General features: G+C 42.4%; 1 protein-coding gene across 2 annotated transcripts in view; it reads left to right on the top strand.

Moving 5' to 3' along the window:
* CCBE1 (collagen and calcium binding EGF domains 1) overlaps positions 1 to 25,315 on the top strand; it is a 96,864-nt gene that overhangs the window by 60,409 nt on the left and 11,140 nt on the right. For both annotated transcript variants that reach the window (XM_057431180.1, XM_057431181.1), the window contains exons 3-5: positions 14,525 to 14,577; positions 19,870 to 20,004; positions 20,882 to 21,019. In XM_057431180.1, coding sequence (XP_057287163.1) covers positions 14,525 to 14,577; positions 19,870 to 20,004; positions 20,882 to 21,019 — 326 coding nt within the window. The remainder of the gene's footprint in view (positions 1 to 14,524; positions 14,578 to 19,869; positions 20,005 to 20,881; positions 21,020 to 25,315) is intronic.

Below are 25,315 nucleotides of genomic sequence, written 5' to 3'. Positions count from 1 at the left end.
CATTGGGTCAGGAATTGTTGTTTTGGAGAGGATTTTCATAAGGGCTTGGGATCTGATCCATGCTGGGGATGCTTTGGTGTCAGCCTAGTATAAGTACTGATATTTTTCTTCTATGAAAGCTAAAGTGGTGTTCATTTGGTAGTAAATCTAAGGAATTATCTAAGTGAGAAGTCTAAGAAATCTAAGTAAGGAAGTATCAGGTTTCTTGAAGATGCTCTTTATGTTGAAATTAGTTTCTATTTGCAGCACTTATGCTCTAGTGGTTAACGTCATGGAAGTGATAACATATTATTACTGCTACCAGTACTAATTAGAAGTGTGGAAATGTCCAGAAATCCAAGTCAGAGGAAAACATGAAATAAGATATATTCCTAAATGAAAGTGTACTTTTTATTTCAAGGAAGGGTGGGTCAGAGGGTTGTGCCAGCAAACCCCACAAGAGTTCTCAATAGAAGCTGCAAGCTCTATGTGCAAGCAGGAGAGCATGGTGGTGTTTTCAGTTTATGGATCCCTCTGCACATGATGACATCATAGATTCATAGAATCATAGAATAGTTTGGGTTGGAAAGGACCTTAAGGTCATCCAGTTCCAACACCCCTTAGCTGCCGAGCTCCAGTGCTGTGGATTTTGCTGGATCCTTCAAAGAATTAACAGAAATATGGACTTGGGGTGACCCACTGCTGTGGCACTGAATTGTTTGTCAGTGTTACTATAACATGGATCGCTTCAGTATCAACATGTTGCTAAGGGCTGCACTTTTTTCTTCCACTTGTAATGCAATCTGCAAACTTCACCTGTAATGAAGTACTCTTCTTAACATCCTGCCTTACCTTGCATTTGATTTTTATTGTTGCACTTTAGGAGATTCATCCACAGAAGTGTCTGTGTGGGCAACAATAAAAATCCAAAGAGAAATTTATTCTGAGTTATTATCTGCAGTTGTGATAGATGATAGATACTGGATTTCTGTTAGCATTGTGATTCACTTAAATAAAAACCATATGCCTGAAGTCATTGCCTTGGAGATAAGTCAGGCATCTGGCTGAGATTCCACGTTTGGGAATGTAAATGATGCAGATGGTGAGATTATAATACACACTATGCCCATCAGGTTGTAACAGCAATAAACAATCACTTCATTAGGTAAAAAAAGGGAGAAAAAACATCCACAGCAGAAGGTGAAATTTCTCGAGGAATGTACATGATATAAATTTCAGTTTGGAGCTGGCATGCATGGATTTGGGGGAGTCTGCTTTACAGCACATGCCAAACCTTTATTCCAAATATATTAGAGCGTGCTAGATATAATGTAGTGCTTTCAAACAGTTTTGGAGAATCAGATTGATATCTCAGGCTGTAAAAATGTTGAGTTTTCTTCCTTTGAGTGTTTTGGGAATAAATACGAACTTGTGAACAGAGTAGGGAAGAAAACAACTAGTTCCTTTTGTTCTGCATACAATATTACCTCCACAAAAGTGTACTGGTTTGAACTGTGGAGTGAGCTTAAAGACATCACACAGTACTACGTGTAGATAAAGGGGTGGGAATGTAGAAGCAGACCAGATTGATGCAAAATGTATGTTCTGAGAGGAAAAGAGGTATGAATCTTGCAATGCTAATCATGTCTTGCTGATACTGATTTAGCCTCAGATCTATATTCAGCATTGTCTTTACAGGCTAGCACAGACTGATGCCTTGGATGTACAATGTGTTTAGCTGTGATACTACTTTTTGGAGACAACATGCACTTTCCACAGAGACCTAAAATTAACTCAGGGAGAGTCAAAGTGACTGTCACCAATGATCATTCCAGTCATGATAAGCCAGTCAGAAAAGGTATACTGCTCCCAACTTCTACACTTCCTTTGCAGTCGCTGAGTATTACACTTAAGTACAACATCAACTTGAAAATTTCTGGATATTTAGTAATGATGGTCTTAGAATGAAATGCGTGAAAGGACCTTAAATTATAGGGCAAAAATCACAGAAACTTTCACCAGTTTTTTCTTCAGATGAAGGTGACAATTCTTGTGTATGACCAGGGTTGTGGTTCGTCCAGAGCAGTTGATCAGTGTGCCACAGCTGTAAATTCCCTGCTGCAAAAAGCTCCTAGTGCTGTCACTCATTTTGTTCTGAAAACAGATTTTAAAAGCCCAAGGTACATGACATTCAATTGACACTTCTCCAATAATTAATCTCAGAGAAAGAGGTTTTTAAAACAGTAGGTGACAAGAGGATGTTACTGATGCAGCGGCCAAGGCAGATGAGAGCATCAGGCAGCCCCTTGCAGTGCATCTTCAATATTCATCTCGTGTCCTTGCATCAGCCTGTCTTCTCTTCAACTGAAGGCAAGAAGTCTTCCCTTTTCAAATGATCCAGCCTGCTTCCCCCAGCACAAGACAACAGCACTACCTGCATTGATCCTACCCCATCTTCTGGGTAAATTGGTTACTAATCCTGATTCTGATCTCACTCTGGCCTCAGTTTTTTTGTGCTGCTGAGCCCAGACTTTGAGCGTGTTTGGATGCTTTGAACACCAGAGTTGCTCCAGTGATAGCAGCTTTGTAACAAGCACTGATGAACCAGCTCCAGCAGACATGTCCTCAGTTTGCATTGCTTTCAGGAAGGGGTGTAGTAATATAAATTCAGTATATGCCTGCAGGCATTAGTATCTGAAACACACCCTGCTTCATTTGTAATGCATAATTAATACAAGGGTAATTGCACAATACTGCAGGCCAACAGGGAATAATGAAAAAAATCAGATCTTTGGGTTTGTACCAATCATACCAAAATGGCAGGTAGAAGCATCACTTCCTATTTTGCAAAGGCCTCAGTGGAACACTAGAATTAGACAAACTGTAAGAGAAAAACAAGCACCACAGGTAAAAGGAACTACTCTTCTTATACAGAGTAAAATAGCCCAGAACAAAACAATTACCAGGGAAAAAGCATCCTAAAATTAAAAAGTTAAATGCGCTTTTGTATGGACCACCCAACTGTCCATAAACCCAGCAGTCACATACTGGTAATAACTTGTAAAACAACTTCACCCCAAAGTGCTTTACAAATGGACACGATAGGTATTTTCTCAGGTATTTACTGACTGAGGATATACACTCACTTCTGAAGGATAGCCCTGCAGCAAATCCACTCTTCCTTGGGTTTATTTTCACCCCTTTGCTCTCAGTGTTTCATAGCTGGCCAGAGCAAAGTGCCTCTTGGTCCTACCTCATGCTATCCAGGCATCATGCCTTGTAGAACAGACCATCCCTAGTTTTGGGGCAGAGGGATATCAGGGGGCTAGGGGTGGAGGAGAGGCTTTCTTTCAGCTGGAGCATGGTTGCAAGTAGCAACCACACAGAGCACACTGGGGAGAGTGAGTTGCCTTGATAGCATTTCAGCATCTCATAGAAGTCTTGTGTTCAACCTCAATAGGTTGTTCAGAGCTAAAACCATCTTCCAGGAGGAGGGTGAGTAGAGAGGAGCAGCAGCCAGTGCCAGCTCTAATAAATTAGGCAATAAGAAATCGGCTCTCTGTGGGGCTGGGGCTGTGGTTTGCTCAATTAGGCACAGCGCGGTCACTCCTGCAATTAGTACTTGGCTAACGGGCAGTTGACACCAAGTTCAGGCTCTGTCTGGCTTGCAAGCTGAGTGCTGTGTGGGATATGGTGCGGTGGGGAAATGGAAGGAAGTTTCTGAAGACAGCTTTGCTTCTCATTTTTAAAACTGGCCTCGTGACACCCATTTGCTCACAAATTAAAGAGTGGGTGTCCTGGGTTCAGCAGTAGCAGTCATTTTTCTCCTTCTTGGTAGCTGTTGCAGTGCAGTGTTTTGGCTGTTTAAACCACGACAGTGGGTTGCACTGATTTTGAGCAGGCACCGCCAGTCCATTCATTGGCTGGATGGCATTCCTGCTCCTGCCGTTTTTAATATAGGAGCTAAGTGCCACATCAGAAGGCTGCTTCATGAACTTTCCATTGTCTGCTGACTGCAGCCTCAGCAGAGTAGCATCAGCTACAGGGGCAGCGCAGATACCACTGCCGCATCCCAGATACCAAGCCTTCTAGTGACACCATATAAATAACAGCTCATACCGGTAATGCTCGTCTGCTTAGCTAATTGCTTCAGAATTTACTCCATTCGCCCTACCCTGCAACAAATAACCTGCAGATGTGTGGCTCTAAAAATAATCCTTGGCACTGGGGCCATGGTACAGCATCACTGCATAATTCAGCAAACTTCTGCACTGTGTTGTTTTAAAAATGAATCTTTTCTGCATGCTGGAAGTGGTTCCCGGAGGCAGATTCTGTCCTAAAAGAGACGGCTCTGTATATAGAGAGCATTTTGCTATCATTTCTCTGGACAATAAACATGGATCTGACTTGTAAGAATGATTTCTTTCCTTGTCCAATTCATTAAGTCTGTATACTTAATAAGCAGTTTCAGCTTTTACAAGGTCTTCTCTGGGAACAATAAAACAGAGGGAAAAAGGAGAGAAACATCTGGATCAGTGAAACAGTCTTGAGATTGTATCTTTTTTAGTGTCTTTGTAGAGATTACCAAAGGCTTACATTAAGAAGTTAATTCCATCGCTGCTATTGATGTTGAAAATATATTAGAAGAACAATTTTAACTTGGTCTTGTTGCTTAGATAGCAATCAGAGCTGGCCAACCCTTTTGTTTGAAAATACTGTAATGACAAATAGCATTGTTTGTATTTCATTCAAGATTTACTATTTTTTTTCAGTTTTTCTTTTAAGATTTTCTTGTGAAATGAAGAGGGGAGAAAAAAAAGTGGGAGGGGACCAAAGCTGCAATTCCACTGCAGTGTAGCAAATCACTTAATCTTCTTTCGTTTGTTTGCTTCTTTCCCATTTCTTTAATGTGTTTAAAGAATATCTGTTAGTGATACTTTTTGATTTTGTTACCTACAATTTTGTACACTTATCAACAACAGGAGCTAGGATGCTCAGGGGCTCAAGCATATTATATTCAAGAAGAGCCCAAGGGGTTTGCTCAGCTGGAGAAGAGGATGCTAAGGGCCAAATTGAATTGATGTCTTCAACTACCTAATGAGTAGTCACAGAGAAGACAAGGCCAGACCTTCATCAGAGATTCACTGCAAAAGGACATGAGATGAGTTGCAGCAGGGACATTTTAAGTAGGTATAAAAGGGGTAAATGTGCAGTGAAGTGGTTAAGGACAGTCTTTGTCCCTGGAGACATTCAAGACACCTGGGTGAGTCTCTGAGCAGATAACCCTGCTGTCAGGTGCACTTGGATCAGATGATTTCCAGAGGACCCTTGCATCCAAAATTGTGCTGTGAATCTGTTTTTCTAAAGTTATGTGGGCTTTTTTCCCTAGGATTTATTTCTGCTGCTTATAGGATGGCTGAAACCTTGGCTTGAAAAACTCCCTTGGCTGTGCTGAAGCAGGATCATGCTCCTGTGACTCTAAGACAGTACTGGAAGGATAAAAATCCTTAGGCATAAGTGGCAGTTAAGCATCCGTATGTGACTCTAAATGTATAAAATTAGAATGCTATGTTTTTTGCACTCCTCTAAAGTGTCTGCTCTGCAGACAGGAGCCATTTCATACCCCTTGTCTTAGATGGTATAGAGGGAGTGCCCAGTTTCCCATTTGTCTTGGGCAATTCACATATGTTGTGTGATGACTTGTCCTTTCAATACAAGTTTTCTACAGCAGAAGGACAGAGTATTCAAATGCAGACATCTTTCTCACAGCTCAGTGCTGGAAACCAAGATGTCTTTTGGACACTGTGGGCAGCCAACATAAGAATGAGGTGCTCAGAGCTGCTTCTTTCTTACATTATTTTTCCAAGCTTTTTGACTTTCCCAAAATCATTTTGTCTGGCTCTCCCCACTTCTAGACTGTTTAAATCAGTTTCAAGAAACATCACAGACTAAAATATATGCTAAATATCTATGCCTGTGTCTAGGATGTAGATGGATGATCTATGGTATAGAAGGACAGTGCACTCATGGGGAGAGTACAGGAGAAAGGGTACATTTCAAATCCCAAATCCGTCAAAACCAGGAAGAGGCAGGCAACAGTTTCCAATGACAAATGACAGCCAGACTTGATTAAGTTTATGCCAGAAGTGATTGACTGAAACTGTTCTTTCAACAAGTCCAGTTGTACTTGTCCTCTTGTGCTTGCACATCATTCTGAGGCTTGGTCCAAGCCTGTTCCCAAACTGACAAGTGTGACAAAGCTGCCAGGGATTTCTGCAGAATCAGGATCAGGCCCTTATATGTCAGCTCACCCCTAAATGAACAGAGAGAGAGTTATTAGCTTGTCTCTGAAGGTTAATTGGGATTTATGTCCTGTTTGGAGAACTAGCTTTAGAAATCTGGCTTCCTTGCATAGTTTCTATGATGTGTTTTTCTGTTCATGCATGTTTAAAAGGCACTTGCCTTTTGTTGTTTACCGAAAAGAGTTTATGAGGCATTGCTTATGCAGCATTTTTGTGATCTTGTTGCTGAAAGATGCTCTATAAATGGGGTTGGATTGGACTGGAATCAGTAAGTCTAAGAGCTTGCCAGCAGTTTATTGCTGTTTGACTCCAGTGACCGAGCACCAGCACAGCAGCCAGCGAGCGAGCACAGCTCCTTGCAGCACTGCTCAGGCTCTGCCTTCCACACTGAAATGGAATTTATTACTCTCTATCTCACATGGATATTTGGTAGGAAATTGGAGCTACAAATGAAGAGTCATGGAAGTTTAAAAAAAAATCCAGGAGACAGGACAGATGTGCTGTGATTAGTCCTGTACTCTGGCTCACCTTGGGTTAGATAAATAACCGAATGTGTGCCGTCAGCAAGACATACTATTTACAGACTTGGAAGGAAATTTGGCTTGCAGTCCTCTAATTGGAAGTTAGAGGTGGTGGAAAAAAGGACTTCTGCTTGATTTTCATACTTTTAAGTCTCTAAGCAGTAAGTTATTTTAAATTGCGGGCTCAATCTTGGATAATTTTTAGATTTAGAGGTTACTTGTTCTTAGAAATGATAATGTATTTATGAGGATGCATTAATTTTCCAGTTCATTAGACTATGTAGTAAATGCAAACAGTGCTATCTTTGTGTAAAATCCGTTTTTTTCCTTCACCCAAATTTCACACCTGTCAAACATTAATTTGACTGTGCAAAATCCATACCAGCTTCACCTGCAAAACTAAACAAAAACATTTTTTTGTACAATGCCAGAAAATAAGAGATTTGTAAGAAAAGAGAGCAAGACAAAGCTGACAGTGTGTGTATAAAGCTGAGTCTAAGCAGATGAGAACAGTCAAAAGTCTTATTTAATCATTCTGCTATTTTTGACATGTTGTCCAGTGATAAACTACATGAGCATTCCTTCGCATTGAGGGGGTGGGGGGCAGAAGGGAAGCAATGAAATAAAGATCCAAGAAAAAGGGGACGAAAGTACAGTCCAACATTGAAGGAATCACATACGTGATTTGGATGACACCGTTCACGTGCATGTAAAATATCCAACAAATGCCTTTTCCAGTGGCAGCAGCAGTAATTACCTTTTTGAAGCTGTGTGATACTTTCCTTCTGAGAGCTCCTTCTTTGCTCAGAGGATATTCACAGGCACATTTTTACCTGGTAATTTTTGGACATTGATAAGTGACATATGAGCACTGACGGCTACCAACACCATCATCAGCTGGTCTGTGCTACAGAAAGAAATGTTGATTCGTCTGTTGTTACCCATTGTGCTTGCAGCACCAAGGCTCTGGTTACACTAGGGACTGACAAGGGCCAGTGTTAGTGCTGGCCCTGGAACAGTCTTATGGCTTCCCCAAAATGTGCAGCCAGAGACTGTATGGTTCCTGTGGAAATCCCAACACGACCTTTTTCTTGCATTCCACTCAGAAGGATCACAAAAAAAAACCCTTCTAGAAGTCTCTATTCAGCCCAGATGAGACCCAAAAGACAAACATTTAGTTGCCATTTCTTCCTGTAATAAGCAGAAGCTCATGAACTCTTTTCTTCTTGTGGTGCTGTCTGCAGGGTACCAACCCATCCTCTGCATCCCAAAAGAACTAAAATATTCCCAAACTGATGGTCTCCTGGGACTGCTGATCTGCTGGCAGAGGGAAATGTGTTGGGGAAGTGGTCTGCCAGGTTTTGTCTGGTTTAGATTTTGTCAGAACACCTCCACTGGACAACTTATCACATCTCATTTACTTAAACGAAACCACAAACCCCATCATGGCAGGATGTCCTGTGCTGTGCCTGTAGAGAACACAGGCTCAGGAACTGACACAAAAAGGATAGATGTTTTCGGTGGCTGGATTCCCCAGATCTGTGAAGTTTTGCCTTTTTGTGTGTTCACAGGATCCTAGAATGGTTTGGGTAGGAAGAGACGTTACAGTTCACCCAGTTCCAGCCCCCTGCCACGCGCAGGGACACCTCACACTAGAGCAGGTTGATCCAAGCCCTGTCCAACCCGGCCTTGAAGACTGCCAGGGATGGGATTGGAAGTCCTATGACTGAAAAACCCTCACTGCAGTTTCATGCAGCTCAGCACCTGTCATAACCTCAAGCCCCACCAATACCCATGCAGGGTATTGCACCCCTTGAAGTATTTTATTGCTCTTTTATACAGGAACGAGCTTCACGCATTCAGAAATACCATTCTCTGCAGGAGTGCAAGCCATTGTATTGGTTTGGAAGGTCCCTTCTGAGAAGAAGGAACCATAGTTTATACTCCAGCACCATAAAACTCCATTTGACCATAAAAAGATGACATGAAACAGCACTTCAAGGAGAGGAGGAGTCCATTAACAATACATTACAGTAGGGAGCAGCCAAGAAGCGTGTCTGTGAGCTTTCAAGAGCATCAGCCAGAGCCTCCCTGGGTAAATGCTGGCACAGTTCCCCAAAGTCAGCAGAGGTATGCAGCTTTTGCCAGGGGAGGATGTGGGCCCTGGATTGTGTTCACAGAAGAGGAGCCCAGGAACTGTGAATCTTATCAAAACCTTCCCCTTAGCAATAACTGGAATGGGTTTTCATTTCTGGTATCTGTCTTAATAGCCAGAGCTGAGGAAAACAGCTGATAGCAGGCTTTTTTGTTTTTCTTTTTTCTAAGAAAAAGAAAACCATTATATGCGGGTAAATTTATTTGACTTAAGTAGCTGACAAGAAACATGGCTTCAACTCAGGCAACACATTAATCACTGAAATCTGACTTGCAGAAAAATCAAGCAATAGGTTGCAGTGATTTGCTGTCAGTGGTCTGAGTTCCAGCTTTGCTGAAGGGCTGTCTCTGTGGTTGTTCAGGCAAATCTTGCTTTATTCGGTCAGTTAAGAGAAGTTAAGAAGCATATATATACATACAGTGGTCATAGGTGCTGCAGCATTGCAAGGCATCACCATACCTGTGCTACACACTCTCAGCAGGGACAGTGACTGGAAGGGCTTGGTCTGGCCTTGGACCTTGCATTACACCCAGTGTGAACATAAATTACCTCTTTACAAAACTGTGAAAATAGCGGAAATCATGGCAAAGTGTATGCTGAGCAAGTGTCTGCAGGGAGGCCATCCTCTCTTACTCAAGATTTCGGTATGTATCCCACGGAAAGGCAAACAAAAAAAGCATTGCTTCAGTTTTACACCATGTTGCCATAAATCTTCTCTCCATGTGAATTACCGTGAAACTGTTCACAGCTACTGAGCTGCTTCCTTAACACATTGCGCTGCAGATGGGCTTTGTCTGTGCATGCTTTGGCAGACAGACCTGTCCCTCATTTAGATTTTATATAGAATATGAGAAAAACAACAGTTGGGGGTGGGTTTTTTAGTTTTGTTTTGTTTTTTTTCTAATGTACCTTGTTGGCCTGCTTTCATTGCTCTCCAATTATTTTTGGAAGTTAATTGCTGTATTTTGCATTTGCATTTTTGCTGTACTGTGTATTTCTCAAAGTCAGGGTGATCAAATAGAAATACTGGGCAGGCACAATAAGGAGCCAGTCTAACAAAGACCCCTTTGTGCAGTTAAACACAGCCATGCCATGCCCTTTGCTGACTCAGGTCTTCAAGATACAGCACAAGTCATCTGAGTTCAGGTTATGACATTGAAGAAATCTGATTAATTTTTTCTTCTGTCTTTTCTCCATAGGAGAGGTATTATTAATTATTATTATTATTATTATTATTATTATTATTATTATTATTATTATTATTATTATTGTTACATATATGCACTCAACTGTATTATTATTTTCTACCAGCACTGACCTGGGATAACAGTGTTGTTGTATCTAAACCCACGTAAAATGTTAAGCAGCTCTTATGCCCCCCGAAGTGCAACTCTTCTGACATTCATGGGTTAGAAATAACATTGTTGGAGAGGAAGGATTTGACCTGCCCAACCACCTGTGGAGTTGCTGCATTTTGCAATGAATGAAGATCAGGCATCAGCTGACCTATAAAAAAGGCCCATATTTTATCCTAAGAACTCACTTTCTGACTCAGTGCAGAGATTTCTGTGTCTGCTTTGCTCCTAGGAGGCAAATATTTCATAGAGTGGACTCTTGTTTCCACTTTTAATATCCTTAGCAAGAGTTTCCTTAACGTGTTACGTTCACCTCAAACCAGTATAAAACTTTTCTTTTTTCGCGTTTCACTTTGCATTTTCCCTTTCCCTTCCTTTTTTTTTCAAACAGCAAATGGTCATCGTGTCTTCTTCAAAATAATCGTCATGGTAAGGTTTTAAGTGTCCCAGGTTTGCTCAAGTTAACCAAAACCCCAATACACATCAGGCAGCTCCGAGCCAATTGTTGCCACAGCCCAAGGTGCTGTCGTGTTCCTGCAGACATTCACAGGTTAATTATCACCTTAAATGTTTATCCTGTTGTTGCTTGCATTTCCAAAGCATTTCAGCTGCTGTAGGACCCTGGATCACTCCCTTCCCTCTGGCACAGCAGTGTTGTACAGGTTCAGCATGCCCCAGTCTCTCCACAGTGTCCTTGTGCAGAGCAGGAGGGCTAGGGGTGATGGCAGCTCTACACCAGGTGGAAACAATTATGGGAAAAAAAAACATGGTCCACACGGGATGAGTTACTGCTGATAGCTGCCAGATAAGCAAACTTAATAAAGAGGTGGCTTAATTAAGCCACATTCCTTGCATCTTACCTTTCCTCCTGCCTGTCTGGGGCGATGCTATCAAGCAGCCTTGCTTTGCAAGATGGGGCAGGGAGTGCTGTGCTGGTTCACTGCTATGTGACGGGCACAGGGGGTCCTGCTGGCAATGGGACATGGGGGTGCTCCCTTCAGTCTGCAAGGTGATGGGCCACAAAAGCCTGCCACAGCTACTTGCCTGCTGTTTACTAGTATCAAAGGTTTGACCCTAAATTCCATCTTCTGACATTCAGTGATCCAGGAGCACCTCAACATCCAGAGCAGAGGGGAGTAGCTCAGCACCTCCCTGCTTTTCAATCAGGTCCTGTCAGATAAAAGGGGTGACTTTGCTTTGAGAGAGTCCCTATCACTGTGGCTTTTTCTACAGGTAACACAAAAGCTAGACATTGCAGTGATCAAAATCATGCTGCTCAAAACCCTCTGGGAATTTGGGCTTGTGCATGTTCTTGAGTGAAGACTGCATGAGAATCAGAAGTTTCTCTACTTTTAATAGCTAATGCACCCTATTAAAAGTCTGCAAGAAGATTCTCCTTTTGGAAACCAGATTTAAAGTTAATATGTCGGCTCAGTTTCCACATAGATTAATGCACACAGCTGTGCATTAGTTGGTGTTCAATGCACGCTCACATGTACAGCTGCGTAGCTAACTGCCTCGCTGAAAGTTATTCAGTAGCTAAAATTACCAGTGGGGACCCCCTCTTACCTCTCACTATGTATAACAAGATCGCTGCTGCGCAATGTTGATTAGACTTGTCAATCTGGAGCTGGATGTCTGGAAAGGAATATTGCTATTAAAATGCCTTTGCTAATGATCAACTCATGTATCCATCATTTTGACAGACTTAAAAACGTGAAAAGCTAGAGCACGCATGGATCCCAGGGTTGCACTGTAATGTTCAGAGAAACATGTATTGTCGTATTGTATTTCCTCTGGATTAACCCTAAAGTAGCAGTTTCTGTGGCAAAATCGTGTTCATGGCTGAAGCTTGTTGTTGAGCAAAGGCTGCACTAATACAGAGATCTGTAATGTGGAACTGGGAAACAATCATCATGAAAATCGGTTTCTGGTGTGTGATACTGAAAGCAGATCCTCTAAACCGCATCTTTAGGTGTGATTTAAAGCATTCATGATGTGGAAAAATCTTTGGGTGTTTAAGGAAAATATTTCCAAATCTCCTTTCCAGTAAACTCTGGGAAAATTCATCAAAAATTGAAAGGAAGACTGAAAACAAGGAAGTGATGTGTCAAAAATATCTCCCTGTGGAACTCAAGAGATGGATTCCAAGCATGGGCTTTGGATATGTGCAAGGGCGGTACGATTTTCCTCTATCTTTAATTGGACCAACCCCTTGTGATGCTACACAAGGCTGTGCTTGCTTCAGGGTGCCAGGGCAGTATTTAATGGCTGTACCTCAGTGTGTGGTGGGTTCCTATTGTGCGGCTGTGGAAGAGGGGTTTGATCAGGACAAGTGGTTTGGCTATCAGGAGAATCCAGGAAGGAAGATAAAACCACAGCGTATCCACAGGAAAGCCAACAAGTTCAGCCAAAAGCCATTGCTGGCCGAGTTGAGAGGAGAGAAGCAGCTCCTACAAGGTTCCCAGCAGGCAAGTCTTTACCCAGGCACAGGCTGTGCCAGCTGAGGTTGGCATCTGCTGCCACAAGCCAGTCCAAGAGTGGGAGTCCTAAGGGTCCTAAGCCTGAAAATTAAGCAGGAATTCTCAGGGATGAAAGCTACTGCTTCCTCTTTTTGGTTAGTTTTGGCTGGCATAACCCTATAGGTCAGCATCTCATGGCTGGGATGCCCTCCTCTCCTTTCCCATCTCTGCTCTCTCTCAATCCAGGCTGTATCTTCCTCTGAAGAGCAGCTACAAGCAAAGCTTTATCAACCTTCTTTCTTCCTCAGACAGGAGGAGATGGATGTGCACTTGGAAAGCCATCGGCATGGCTTGCAGCATATGAACAACCTCCCCGATGCACCTTTGAACTCATTCCTCCTTCATTTGTTAGTCTTGCAGATAAAACTTCACAGCAGTGTTTGGAGAAAAGTCTAATGAGGGACCAGTTGTTTGCATAACAAAGCAAAGCTTCCTCTTCAGATGTTCAACCTTCATTAAGTATAATTTATATTCTGGCTAATCTTTGGAAAAGGGTAAAATACGGAGCCAAAGTTTGTTTTTACACAGTTTGGAGTGATGCATTGTTTGTTTAAAGTGGTCATTTGCAACTGATAGTTGATTTAAATTCAACTTAATGATGATTTGTGATGGCTTCGTGTTGTCCAGGGGAGTGTTGTGTCATGACTGCCATGCCTTTAGCACTCTTCTGCATCAGTTATTGAATTAAAGGATAAGACCAAATGGATGGTTTCCCAGTTTTGCAGATATTTGAGCATATCAATGGGGCATGAAAAACTGTGAATTTGTAAATTACAGGGTTATTTTCCCCTCAGACTCACATAAACTTGATAAAATAGTGCACCGAACAGCAGTTTCCTTCTCTTGCAGCAGTCCTGGTGCCTGGTAGTCACTATCGTGGGACCCTTTTAAAGTCATCAGATCCCTGCAGTGAGTAGCTCTCAGAGTGATAAGGAACACAGGCATTGGTAAAGGCTTCTTAGCACTACTGGGAGTCCTGGTGACTTGATGTGATTTGCTGTCTAGAAGGCAGGTGCAGCTGAATACCTGAATGTCATTAGAGGCCAGTGTGTAAGAAACATTAATTTCTCAGCACTTTGTTCATATCACAGGCACATAGAGAGTACTTGGCCTATTGACTCTTCACTGCAGTTGTGTCTGCCTGCCTGTATAAGATACTTTCCCTTGCTCCAGTTGAAATACCCGATATATTTCACTTACCACCTTCCAGGTTAATCAAACAATGAGAAATTACTGATAACATTTATCTTGAGTGCACTCCTTGCTGAAACTTACCTTTTCTGCAAGTTTACATTGTAATGATGGATGTTTGAAAACACCCTTCACCATATCATGAAAATTATGACCCGAGCTGTGTGTATGGACAGCACTGAAGAGTCCTGCATCCTTTCAACACAAGGGAGCTGGGTTTTCAGAAAATACTTGGGATGCTGAGTGTGTCCGCATTGGCTACCCAGCCCCAGGCTCCTGAGTTGGCTAGTCATGCCATCATTTAAAATGCCTCATGGACTGAATGGTGTGTTTCCATGTTGCATTCCTTAATGCTGAGTTATCTCCAACTGTGAAGCTCAGGATCCTCATCTTATTTCATTCATCACATACATGATATAGTCATGACTGTTTCTAAAGGCAGCATCAACCTTTAGACAATGTATTTATTTATTCATTTATTTATTTTATTGTTTTTCAGGAAAAAATGCTGTAAGGGTTATAAGTTTGTTCTTGGACAGTGCATCCCTGAAGGTATGTGATTTCACTGTTCTTATCTGTCCTGTCCCTCTGCATTTGTCTTTCCCCTTTGCCCTCTTCTCAGCACTGCCAGTTTGGAAGAGCATCCTAATATAACCACAGGCTCAAACGTATCTTGTGTCAGTGGGGGAGCTGTTTCCAAGAAATTGATGGGAAAATAAAAAGATCAGTATCTTCCAGAAGTTTTCCTTAGCATTGATCCTCCCCTAAGTACACATGGCTACACAGATCTTGTCCCACAAACTGCTGCAAACAAAGGGCTGCATTCTGCTCTTGGTTAGGCATGCAGGAGTGCTCTGTGCACCCAGGAGCACACGTTTCCTGTCTGATGGCTCTCTCCATGTAATCCTTGAATCTACAACAGCTGATTTGGCTTGTAATTGAACAGGAAATGGGTGACTAAGTTAGTCCTGCTGTTAGTTATCCATTTCCCAAAGATGTCAGTGAGGGGACAGCATCATCAAGCAGCATTACTTTTCCATCACTTCTCCTGGTCATGGGCGCAGAGGCTGTTGCAATGAGATCTCGTGCAGGAAAAGGCTGAGCTCTGCCTGCCTTAACCTCGTCAGGTCCACCCAGCCAACCGTTTCACGTGAGCAGTGGCAATGGGACTTCTTCAATCATTCTGATTGCTTTGCTTGATTTGCATGAAATTGGCTCTGAAGCCATAGAAATAGGAGCTGTCACGCAGAAGCAAATGGCCAGAGATAACAAGCCAATAAACCATGTTTTCTCCAAAAACCAGGTTAAAAGGTTGGTTTATGGTAATACATCCTTCTATTTGATGACACATGGAAAACCTTGAGTTGACCTGAGAGTTTTGCCAGTTTGGGATGGTGATGTTTTGAAAGGAAAAGGGACAAATTAACATACCGGAGAGAGTCAGTTGACTTACAGTCTCCAGCCAACGGGGATTATAACCCAAACGCTGATCCTGCTGCTTTTGTTTTTTATAATTTGCATCTTCTTTGCTGCTGGCTGGAAACACTAGAACACTGGTTGGGAGAACAAAAATAAAAAAAAAAAGACAAAAAAAAAACAAAAAAAAGACAAAAATAAACACATTTTCTCATAACAGGAATTATGGATCTGCTGTTTCCTTGCAAAGAAGGAGCTCACAGTACCCACCCAAGCCCTGGGGAGCTGAGAAGGGTTTGGGCGAAATTGATGCTCCAAGATGTGGTTTTGCAGTGAGTTTCACTTCAGTGTGTGTGGCATGAGACGGCAGCTCCAGAGTGAGACAGACACTTGGAGGAGGCAGTTGTACTTTGTTGTGCAAGGCAGTTGTGTGCATAGGAGACAGAAGCCCTCCTTTCAGGGTGGAAAGAAGCCAGGACTCTACACTCTGCCCTCCATTTTTCCTATGGATTGTAACCATTTTATACGCTGGCTATTCACTAAATACAATGGGTACAGCAGGAGAAATGATAGGAACAAAAATAAAATGAGAGCCATGGCAATATATTATTTTAGGCTCCTAATTTTCATCTCTTGAGACTTGAGGTGATTATGAAAGCAGATTTTATTATGTACCCACTGAATTTGCTTAATCCTGTCTGTGAATTGCATCTCAGTAACCTGAGTTTTCTGCCACTAATTGAATTTCTCTTCTGGCTTCTTTCCTCTCATACCTCCTTTCACCCTTTTTCAGCTCAATCTATATTTTGCCTTGAAGTTCAGAGGCCACAGCAATTACTATAACATCTGAGACGATCTCGGTATAGGGATGAGAAACACGATTCAGTGAAGCATTCATTTCACTTAGTCCGTTACAAGACATTACTTGGCTCTTCACACATTGTTTTGGCATATTCTTGAAGAGTAGCTGTATGAAATGCATATCTCGACACAGCCACATAAATATATTACAGATGTGAGCTTATTAGAGCACATCTGCACCTTTCAATCCAGTACTGGCAAGTCAAAGATGTGAGAAGTAGCTCCAGCCCTGTCTTCTCTGTGATATAGCAGTGGCTGCAAAGAGGAGGTTTGGGATACGGATAGACCCTCCCTTGTCCACCCTCTTTCAGCTGCTTCAGGAAGACAGTGATATCCTTCTTGGACAGCTGTTATTTAAACAGACTCCCAAAGGATTGTGTCTGCCCATGACCATCTTCAGTTTCTGACCTGTTATTTCTTGTCTGCTCTTGAAAAGCAACAGAAATCAGTGCAGTCCAGTATGAGCCCATGCCCCAGGTTCTGCGTTTCATTTGCTTTGGACTCACCTTCTCACTCTGGGCTTCAGCTGCAGAAGCAGAGGACAATGCTCTTCAGGAAACCTGAAGGGGAGTTTGTTTTGTGTGGCTGATTGCCCTTATAGCATCTCTTCCTTCTCCACCTGACTAGTGAAGCAGGTCAAAAAGTAACTCCTCATCCTTTTCTCCTGAATGATCTTCTTCTTTGCTCTAGAGACTCATAGCTCCAACCAAGTCCTGTCTTCTGGTGCCACTGAGGGTAAAGCAGGGACAGATGTAGTCTGAAACAGCTTCTTTTGGAGAACACCATCCCTGCCACTGGTTTGTTACTTGAGTTTCTTGGCTGTGGATTAGTTACAGTTTATGGCAGGCAAACACTAATCAGATCTATTCTTCCCTCACTAATGCTATTTCAGAAATTTCCTTGGTACAACTTCAGATGCTGCGCTGTCATTCCTGAGTTCACTGAAATATACAGAGACATTTGTTGTTCTGCTCCAGTTTTTTTGTATTTTCCTGAAGTCTGGAACAGCCTGATGCTCACCGTGCGGCTTTGATTCATCCACAAACCACATTTCTCAGCTTGGGCTGGCAGACAAGGGGCTTGACCATGGAAGGGCATGTGCATCCTCAGTTCTGCATAGCATACAGAAATAGCGAAGCAGCTTTTGCCAAATTTCATCCCACTTGTGAGGACTATTCCTGAGGGAGTTGTTCACCTGGGACCAAAGCCCTGGGGACACACAGCTCTGTGATGTGGGACCTGCCCATAACCATTGTCTGATTTGGGTTGACTCCTCGGCAACCACAAGCAGGGAGATTTCCACTTCTTGGACCCTTCCCTATCTTTGTATGAAAGTAAATTAAGGTGGAAGTGAAAGCCATTTAATGTCTAGTTAGATGAAATATAGCAGAAGAGAAGCAATTCAAAAGCATTGGCACTGTTTAGTCTAGAAGAAATGAGGGTGAGGGGAAACATGATAACAGTTTTTAGGTATGTGGAAACTTGCTGCAAGGGGAAAGTAAACCGTACTTCAGGGTCAAGAAGAAGAGGACAAAAATAATGGGCTTAAATGGCTGCAAGGGGAATTTGGATTAGATATGAGTAAAAGGCTTTCTATCTGCAGGGACATTCAATCTTGGTAATAGACTGCATGGAGGGGCATCTCCAGCCCTCAGGGGTTTCTAGGTACAGGCTAGACAAATGTCTATTAGGAAAGGTTTACACATAGTTAATCCTGCTTGCAGTGGGAGATTGTCCCTTCCAGCACTGTTGTTTATAATTTATTAGGGCACAGCTATTCATGGAAGCACAGGGAGGACAGAGCTCATTTTGCATCCACTCTGAATAGGCAGAACATGGCACAAGCCAAATCCAGCATCTGCACGGGCACGCTGGTTAAGGAGCAGGCATGTTTACCTCGGTGCTCGGCACACTAGCCTGTTCTCCATCTGATTTTATTTCAGTGGAAAATTAAAATTGCAACCGCGCCCAGGAAAAACACCACTAATACCCACTTTATATTCAGGATTATTTAGTAGTGCCAAATGTAATGGGAGTTTACAACCCTAGCATCACCTAAAAAGCCCAAACTAGCCAAGGCTGACCATGTTTGAAGGCAAGGGCTGTGTTTTCCTTCCACACTTGAGCAAGGCTGTGCACTGCATGACCCTAGTTCCTGCTGGGTGTCCTGGCACTGCCATTCACCATCACAGCACTACAGGCAGGCTTCAAGTGTTAACACAGTTGTGAAATAAGAAGGAAAGAAAGGATGCCTGCTATTCAAAAGGTGACAAGCACAAGGGAGGAAATGTTTGGCACCATTACAATAGTACTTTTTGGTCTAAAGGGCTCTGGTGTGACGTACAGCAGCTTGTTAAGCGTTGGTGCTCTTCTGTACCTTGGCACATTGTCACTTTTACCCTCAGTGCCACGTGTGTGCTTCATATAATTTGTGAAATATGCAAATAATTTGTGCAACATGCAAATGTGGTTTCACTTGCTTTACTGTCTACCAGTTCATTTTAATTGTTTGGAAAAATCATCATACCCAGGGACGTCTGCTAGTCATTACTGTGAGTCACTAATGAGTTTGGGTTTTAATCATTTTATACTGTAAATATGGAAACAGTGCGTTGCTGGGGACTCAGTTGAAACACTTTGGTTTAGATGTATTTGGTCTGGAACATGGACAGCATATTTCTGCTATGACTCCCTAGTATCCAGTCACTGAAGGCGCACAGTGACAGCCACCTGGATGCTGTGTACAGGATGATGTTCCTCTGAAATCATCTCAGAAACTGCCACTTGCTTTGGCATAAAACCTGACTTCCATCAGGGTTTGCTTGAGCTGGTTTTGACACTAGATGCTGCTCCTGCTCCTCTCTTCTCCTGGCACTGCAAACCCCTTGGACCCACAGCCAGGGACCCAGAGCCATCTCTCCTCAACCGCACCACCAGCCTGACACCAGCGGACAGATCCAGCCCTTGGCAGGGCAGGGATGCAGATCAGACCCTGGTTTGCTCTGGTGTCTTCGTTCTACTTCACATCTGCTGCTGCATAGCACTGAAATCAGAAACAGATTCTCCCTCCTTCGAGTTTGAAATGGGGACTTGAGTTTTTTAGGATTTCACTGACAAGCCTTGCCAGTGACTTTACCATACCCTAATCTGTGCGTTGCTATTATGAAGAGTGATGATGGTTTTGTAACAATGTGTTCTTTGCTAGAAGGGTTATATCTGGCTTTGACTAATTAGAGTGCAATTTTAATTAAGTTTTCTTTATAACATGCTTTATGCCTGGATTTGGCAGTTAGCTTCACAGTGTCCCACAGTATTCGGCGTACAAAATGTTGCTATCAGCACCTAAAAAATAGTGCGATAAAACAGTAAAACAATTTTTAGGTAATTTGATATTTCTGTGAAAAGAATTCTTAAATTCTACAAACTGGGAAAGTGACCCTTGCTTAAAATCCAACTTTCAGAAACTGTCCAACTGCTGTAAAGCTGTGATTAGCAATTACAATTTTACTAAGTATCATCTAGCTACTGCCACCAGTATTTTTCCTAACCACGTTTTTCTCTCTCCAGACTATGATGTCTGTGCCGAAGCTCCCTGTGAACAGCAGTGCACAGATAACTTTGGGCGAGTCTTATGCACTTGCTATCCTGGGTATCGCTATGATCGGGAGAGGCACAGGAACAGAGAAAAGCCTTATTGCCTGGGTAGGTAGAAGTGCGTGTTTAGCTCATCTCTACTTACTAATGCAGTCTGCTCCCTCAGGTCTTTTAGGAGTCAGTTTAGATCAGAAATCTTTCTTATTTCATTACTATGTTTTAATTATGTTAAGGATTGGTTCTAGACCTAAGAGATCTAAATCCCCCTGAAATTATTAGTAGGTAATACCTAAAATGAGACATATGCAACCAAACACTTTGGAATGTTGGGCTGATGTAATTCCCTTTATTAATTCCTCCTGCAGGTTTGGGTTTTTAGCCTTAGACAAGGGACATGATGCTAACAGTATCCCTCAAAGCACTATAACTGTGCCTAATTATGAAAATAAATCCTTGTGGTTTGATTCAGGTAGCCACTATGTAATTCAGAACTGACCGTTCACATGTGGTCATTGTGTGGCTAGTCTGACCTGCCTTTGTTGTGCCAGCGAACCAAGATCTGCAGGACCAAGCTTTGCTTGTGAGCTTTTCAATGCAAAGAAGTGGTCAAGAGATGTTCACTGATGAAATGTCAGGTGCGTTAATAATAAATGTGCAGTTTGCATAGAGCTCAAGCCCAATGCACCAGCAGTGCTGCAATTACTCATATATTTAAACCATGAAATCTCCTGATACCTTTGGAGGAAGTCTTTTGTTGTATTTGAGGTGTGAAACCTCTGGTTTTGGAGCATTTTGAACTCTTGTGGCTGCCCCATCCCTGGCAGTGCTCAAGGCCGGGTTGGACAGGGCTTGGAGCAACCTGCTCTAGTGGAAGGCATCCCAGCCCATGGCAGGGCATTGGAACTAGATGATGTTTAAGGTCCCCTCTAACCCAAAACATTCTGTCCTATGAGCCTGTGATTCTATGATTCTTCCTCCTCTCCAGATATAGATGAATGTGCCACAAGCAACGGGACCCTGTGCTCTCAGATCTGTGTCAACACCATAGGCAGCTACAGGTGCGAGTGTCACGAAGGCTATACGCGGGAGGAGGATGGCAAGACATGCACCAAAGGAGATAGAGGTATATGCTAGTGGGGATTAAAGGTTCTGGGCCAAAGGGCCATCTAAAAGGTTGATCTGACATAAAGAGGAACCGCTCCTTATGCTATACTTAGAGCTGGGGGTCTGAACCTGGGAACCTGGGATGTAGTTGATGCTCCTGCAGAGTCTGGGCTGTTCGCTGGGCAGCCAAGCCCCTATGGAGCAGTCCTGCTGCATGCTCTCCTCCTCCCCAGTTTATGAGCAACACACACAGAGCAGTACATTAGTAACCCCATCTATAAAGAAAGAGTGCGAGTACATTGAAGGATGTGGAAAGTGTCTTCCCCAGAGAGACAGAGTGGCTGAACAGTGAAACTTGCCTTTACAGCTTCAGTTAGACAGTTCTGCTGGATCCATCTGCTAAAAGCCATATTTTGCTCCTTTACCAACCTGGATTATACCTAGTTTGTGGTCCAGAGCTCAGGAAACAAAGGGGAAAAAAAATTACACTTACAAGACTTCATTAATTTAACCTGTTATTAAATTAATTTCAGTAACTTCAATTTGTATGTACATGCCTATACTTCAGATTAGCAAATGGCCCTGGGTTGGATGGTTAGTGCTTCTGGGCACTCAGTGGCTCAAAGAAGGTGTGCCTGAGGGTTCAACACACTTTCCAAGACTTGCTTAAATCGGTTGCTAAATTACACTGAGTAACACTGAATTCTGCTGACCTGCAATTAGTCTGTGTGTCTTGTGACTTTTTTGTAATGAAAATAATTTGTGATGGGAAACGGGTAGAAGTGAAGCCTTGTTCTTGATTTTCACTGTTGGTTTCCAAGTACATGTGTGTGCTGTGCATAAATGATTTTAAGGTTTTTGACATCATCCCAGTTATTAAGTTACAGCATTCAGAGTACTGCAGATTAAAACTGATGCAACAATTTGAAAAGAAAGGAGGAAGAAAACAACCTGTGATCTGGGAAAAAAAAAAAAAACAACAACCAAACAACTCAAAACCCCACCAAAATCCCCTCTTTTAATGAATGATGATTTACCATAGGTTCATCAATTAATGCCTAACAGTTACTGTCAGGGTGCTTCAAATCCTGTTGGATGGCGAGAGCAATTTATAATTTGGTTTTCCTCTGAAAACATGTCCATTAATTTTAATTTAGTTTTTCAATTTTTTTTTTCCTTGTAAGTGTGTGGAAACTGTAAAGGAAAGAGAAATAACCCATATAATCCCCTTGCAAATAGTTTTTCTAGTTAACTTTTCTGCTGGCTAATTCAAATTACTAGACAAAGCAGTGTCCACAGCACTCAGGATAACCAACCATGCAAAATATTCAAGGCTGTGGAAATAGTTCTGATATTTGAAAAGCACCAATTTTACACTGAATATGCACGGCACATAAAAATGTCAGTTTCAGTAGTTAATCTGGAACAAAAATACTGCCCATCTTTCAAGACATTTCCCAAACCAGCGTTGTGAAGACAGGAGACAGCTTTCCGCTCTGTTACCCCGCTATAATCCAAGTCACTGTTACTAATTGCCAGGCCTCTGGGACAAATTTAGGAGGATCTGGTCATTGCTGTTTGACGGGGTTCATGTGCGTTAACTCATCCGGAAGAAAAAGCTTTGGGCAGCCGAGAGCGACCGGCTGTCGCGATGCACCACCCCGTGGTCAGCCCTAGCCCTGCACCCATCTGGTGAGCACCACATCCATGCTGGAATCACTTCCTAATAAATCGATTATTTGCTTTTCTTCGTAGATGGAACACTTCAATTTTATTTTAACGTTTAGTGTGAGAGACATGAAAACATATGTACCCCTTCTCCAGCTCTAACCATTTCACTTATTTTCCAGGAGATACTAGTCATGTTTTCATTGTGCCATGCCTGAAGGATGCAATCCAGGCACTTTTTGGCTCTGTAACAGGGCTTGACCAAGAGCTTCGGGTTTATTAGCAGGCACAAGAATAGGGAGCATTTTTCCTGCATCCACAGACATGTCACATTTGATAGAGACAATACACTCTTCTCACAGAAGTAGGCAAATGAAACCATCTCAGCAGGCTGAGCCTGGATAATGCAACGCAGATGATAACTCAACAGTCTCCATGTGAAGACTGCCCGCGGCACAGCTCCCTGCAGAGCTCTCCCCAGCCAGTATCTCCTTCTCTTCCAGCATCAGCAAGGTAGACTCTTTGAGCACACGCAAAGAAAACACATCACTCCCCCTAGCAGATCTCTCACTGGTAGGTGCCACGGGGCTCACTGGTGTCTCACTGAGATGAAAGGACCCCCATCAGGATGGCAATGTCACACATGAGCTAGACTTTGTGATTTAGAAAGCCTTCATGAAATGGGGCTGGTTTAAGCCTTCTCTGAAATAAATCGTATTCTGGTATAGGTCTGTGCAATGGAAACAGGCTGTAAGAGTGTCTTGCTCAGTGCTGGCCAAACTGACCCTGGTGGGTGACCTCTGTTTCTGCACTGTGCATGGGTGGCTCCATCTAATCGTTTCCTGCCCTCCCTTGCGTGTCCTAGGTAGCTTCTGGCTTTATCCATGCTTTATTCTGGCTTTGTTCATAGTTTGGTCCTGATACAGGATCAGATGGGGGTAGAGCAAATGTCTGATGAATGACTTCTTTCCTGGTCAAATCATCACCTCTGTCTGGTATGAGTTAGGGGGATTCCACCTCTCTCCAGGGATGCAGCTCATGCTTGCTTATATGACGCTGTTGGACTTCTTCCTCCGACAAGTCAATCCAACTGGATTTGAAGAAATCTCACTGGTATGATATTTCCTAAACCATAGCTGACCCCACCCCCATTCATCTCCATGAATTTTTACAGCCCTGTTTTATCTATACTTGTCAGCCCCGTGTGCCACATCCTTCTGGAAGATAAACTGGATTTTAGAATGAAACACGAGGCCAAATTCACTGCTTCTTAATCCACACATAATTCCACTGATTCTAGAGGGATTGCATTAGGTTTCAAATAGCAGAGGCTCTGGCAGTTTCTCCCTATGATTGTATGTTGTTTTCAGCAAAATTTCTTTACACAATATGAGGGAACTCATTTGGTAAGATAGCTATTAAAAGAGATTTTGGTTAAGACTAGTACCAAACCCAAAATTTATTGGAGTTTGGGGAAAAAAGAAAAGGGGGGGGGGGGCATATTTTTCTGAAGGCTCTTTATATGTGCATCTATAAATCCTATACAGGTCCAAAAATGTACATGTCAAAACACTGATTTTTTTTTGTTAAAGGAAGCTGAAAAATTGGAGCAGGAGGAAGAATTCCATGAGGGAGCCACAATATTGACTTGTGGTCAAGAGAAATGTAACTTATAGAAATATCAAGAGATGTCTTGATTACAGCATATCAATTCCTTATTAAGGGATAAAAAATCCTCTGCATGGCAGACTCTTTATCAGAGAAAGGTCCGTGGCCAAATAGTCTTTGGAAGGAATCAAAAGCAAAATGATTAGCCTTAGAAATACTGCTTTGAGGAAGGAAACCAGCAAATGCTGTGTGTTCAGGTACCTTCACATAAAGGCTGGATTCTGTCTGGGAGGTGTTGTGGTCAGTCTTGAAGTCAGAAACAATTTGCTGAAATTCTATTACATCTTACGCAGAGATCATTAGAAAACCCCAAGTCATACTTCTCAGCCTTAAATCTTTGAGCCATCTGAGCACCGTACGAAAAACTGCTCAAATATTACCAAGCTGTGCATGATCAGGAAGGGCTGGGAAGCGCAAACAGTGTGCTTACTACCATAAAAACATTAAATGAATTGTGTATTATTGTAATGCCACTGGACTGCAACCATGGGAGCAGCCATTTGATGAGTAGGAAAAAACCCAAGCCTTTGCATCCTAATTTTCTGATCAGTTCAGTGCTGACAACAGTATTAATGCTGCTGGTCATTCCAGCACCTTGTCCTTACAGCCCACTCCTACCTGATTAGGAGAAAACTAAAATTTTGTCTTCTAAAAGCAAGCATACCTTATATGGCATTAAATCCAATGGATTAAACATACCAAAAAAATCAGCTTTTCATAAATCTGTGCTTTAGTTCATTTTCCATAGATGACCATATGAGGGATGCAATATTCCTTATGGGACCCTGCAAATATTTCAAGTCAAGTATTAGACAATATCTTTAGTATTAGAAACTTCTGGTTTCATTTAAAATGACACAGATGTTTTCAAAATCAATGCATATTTCTAAAAAGGTGAAGGACATTAGAGTGCATGTTCAAGAGAGAAGGAAAACACAATAGCTAAGTGCATTGTAGTTGATCCTTTTTGAAGATTTTG

This window comes from Pezoporus wallicus, unplaced genomic scaffold, assembly GCF_028554395.1.
Source record: "Pezoporus wallicus isolate ANWC-B61680 ecotype Strahan unplaced genomic scaffold, APGP_CSIRO_Pwel_v1 contig_12129, whole genome shotgun sequence".
Lineage (NCBI taxonomy): Eukaryota > Metazoa > Chordata > Aves > Psittaciformes > Psittacidae > Pezoporus > Pezoporus wallicus.
Note: the sequence above shows the minus strand (reverse complement) of the source record. Positions and strands in the feature narration are given on the sequence as shown.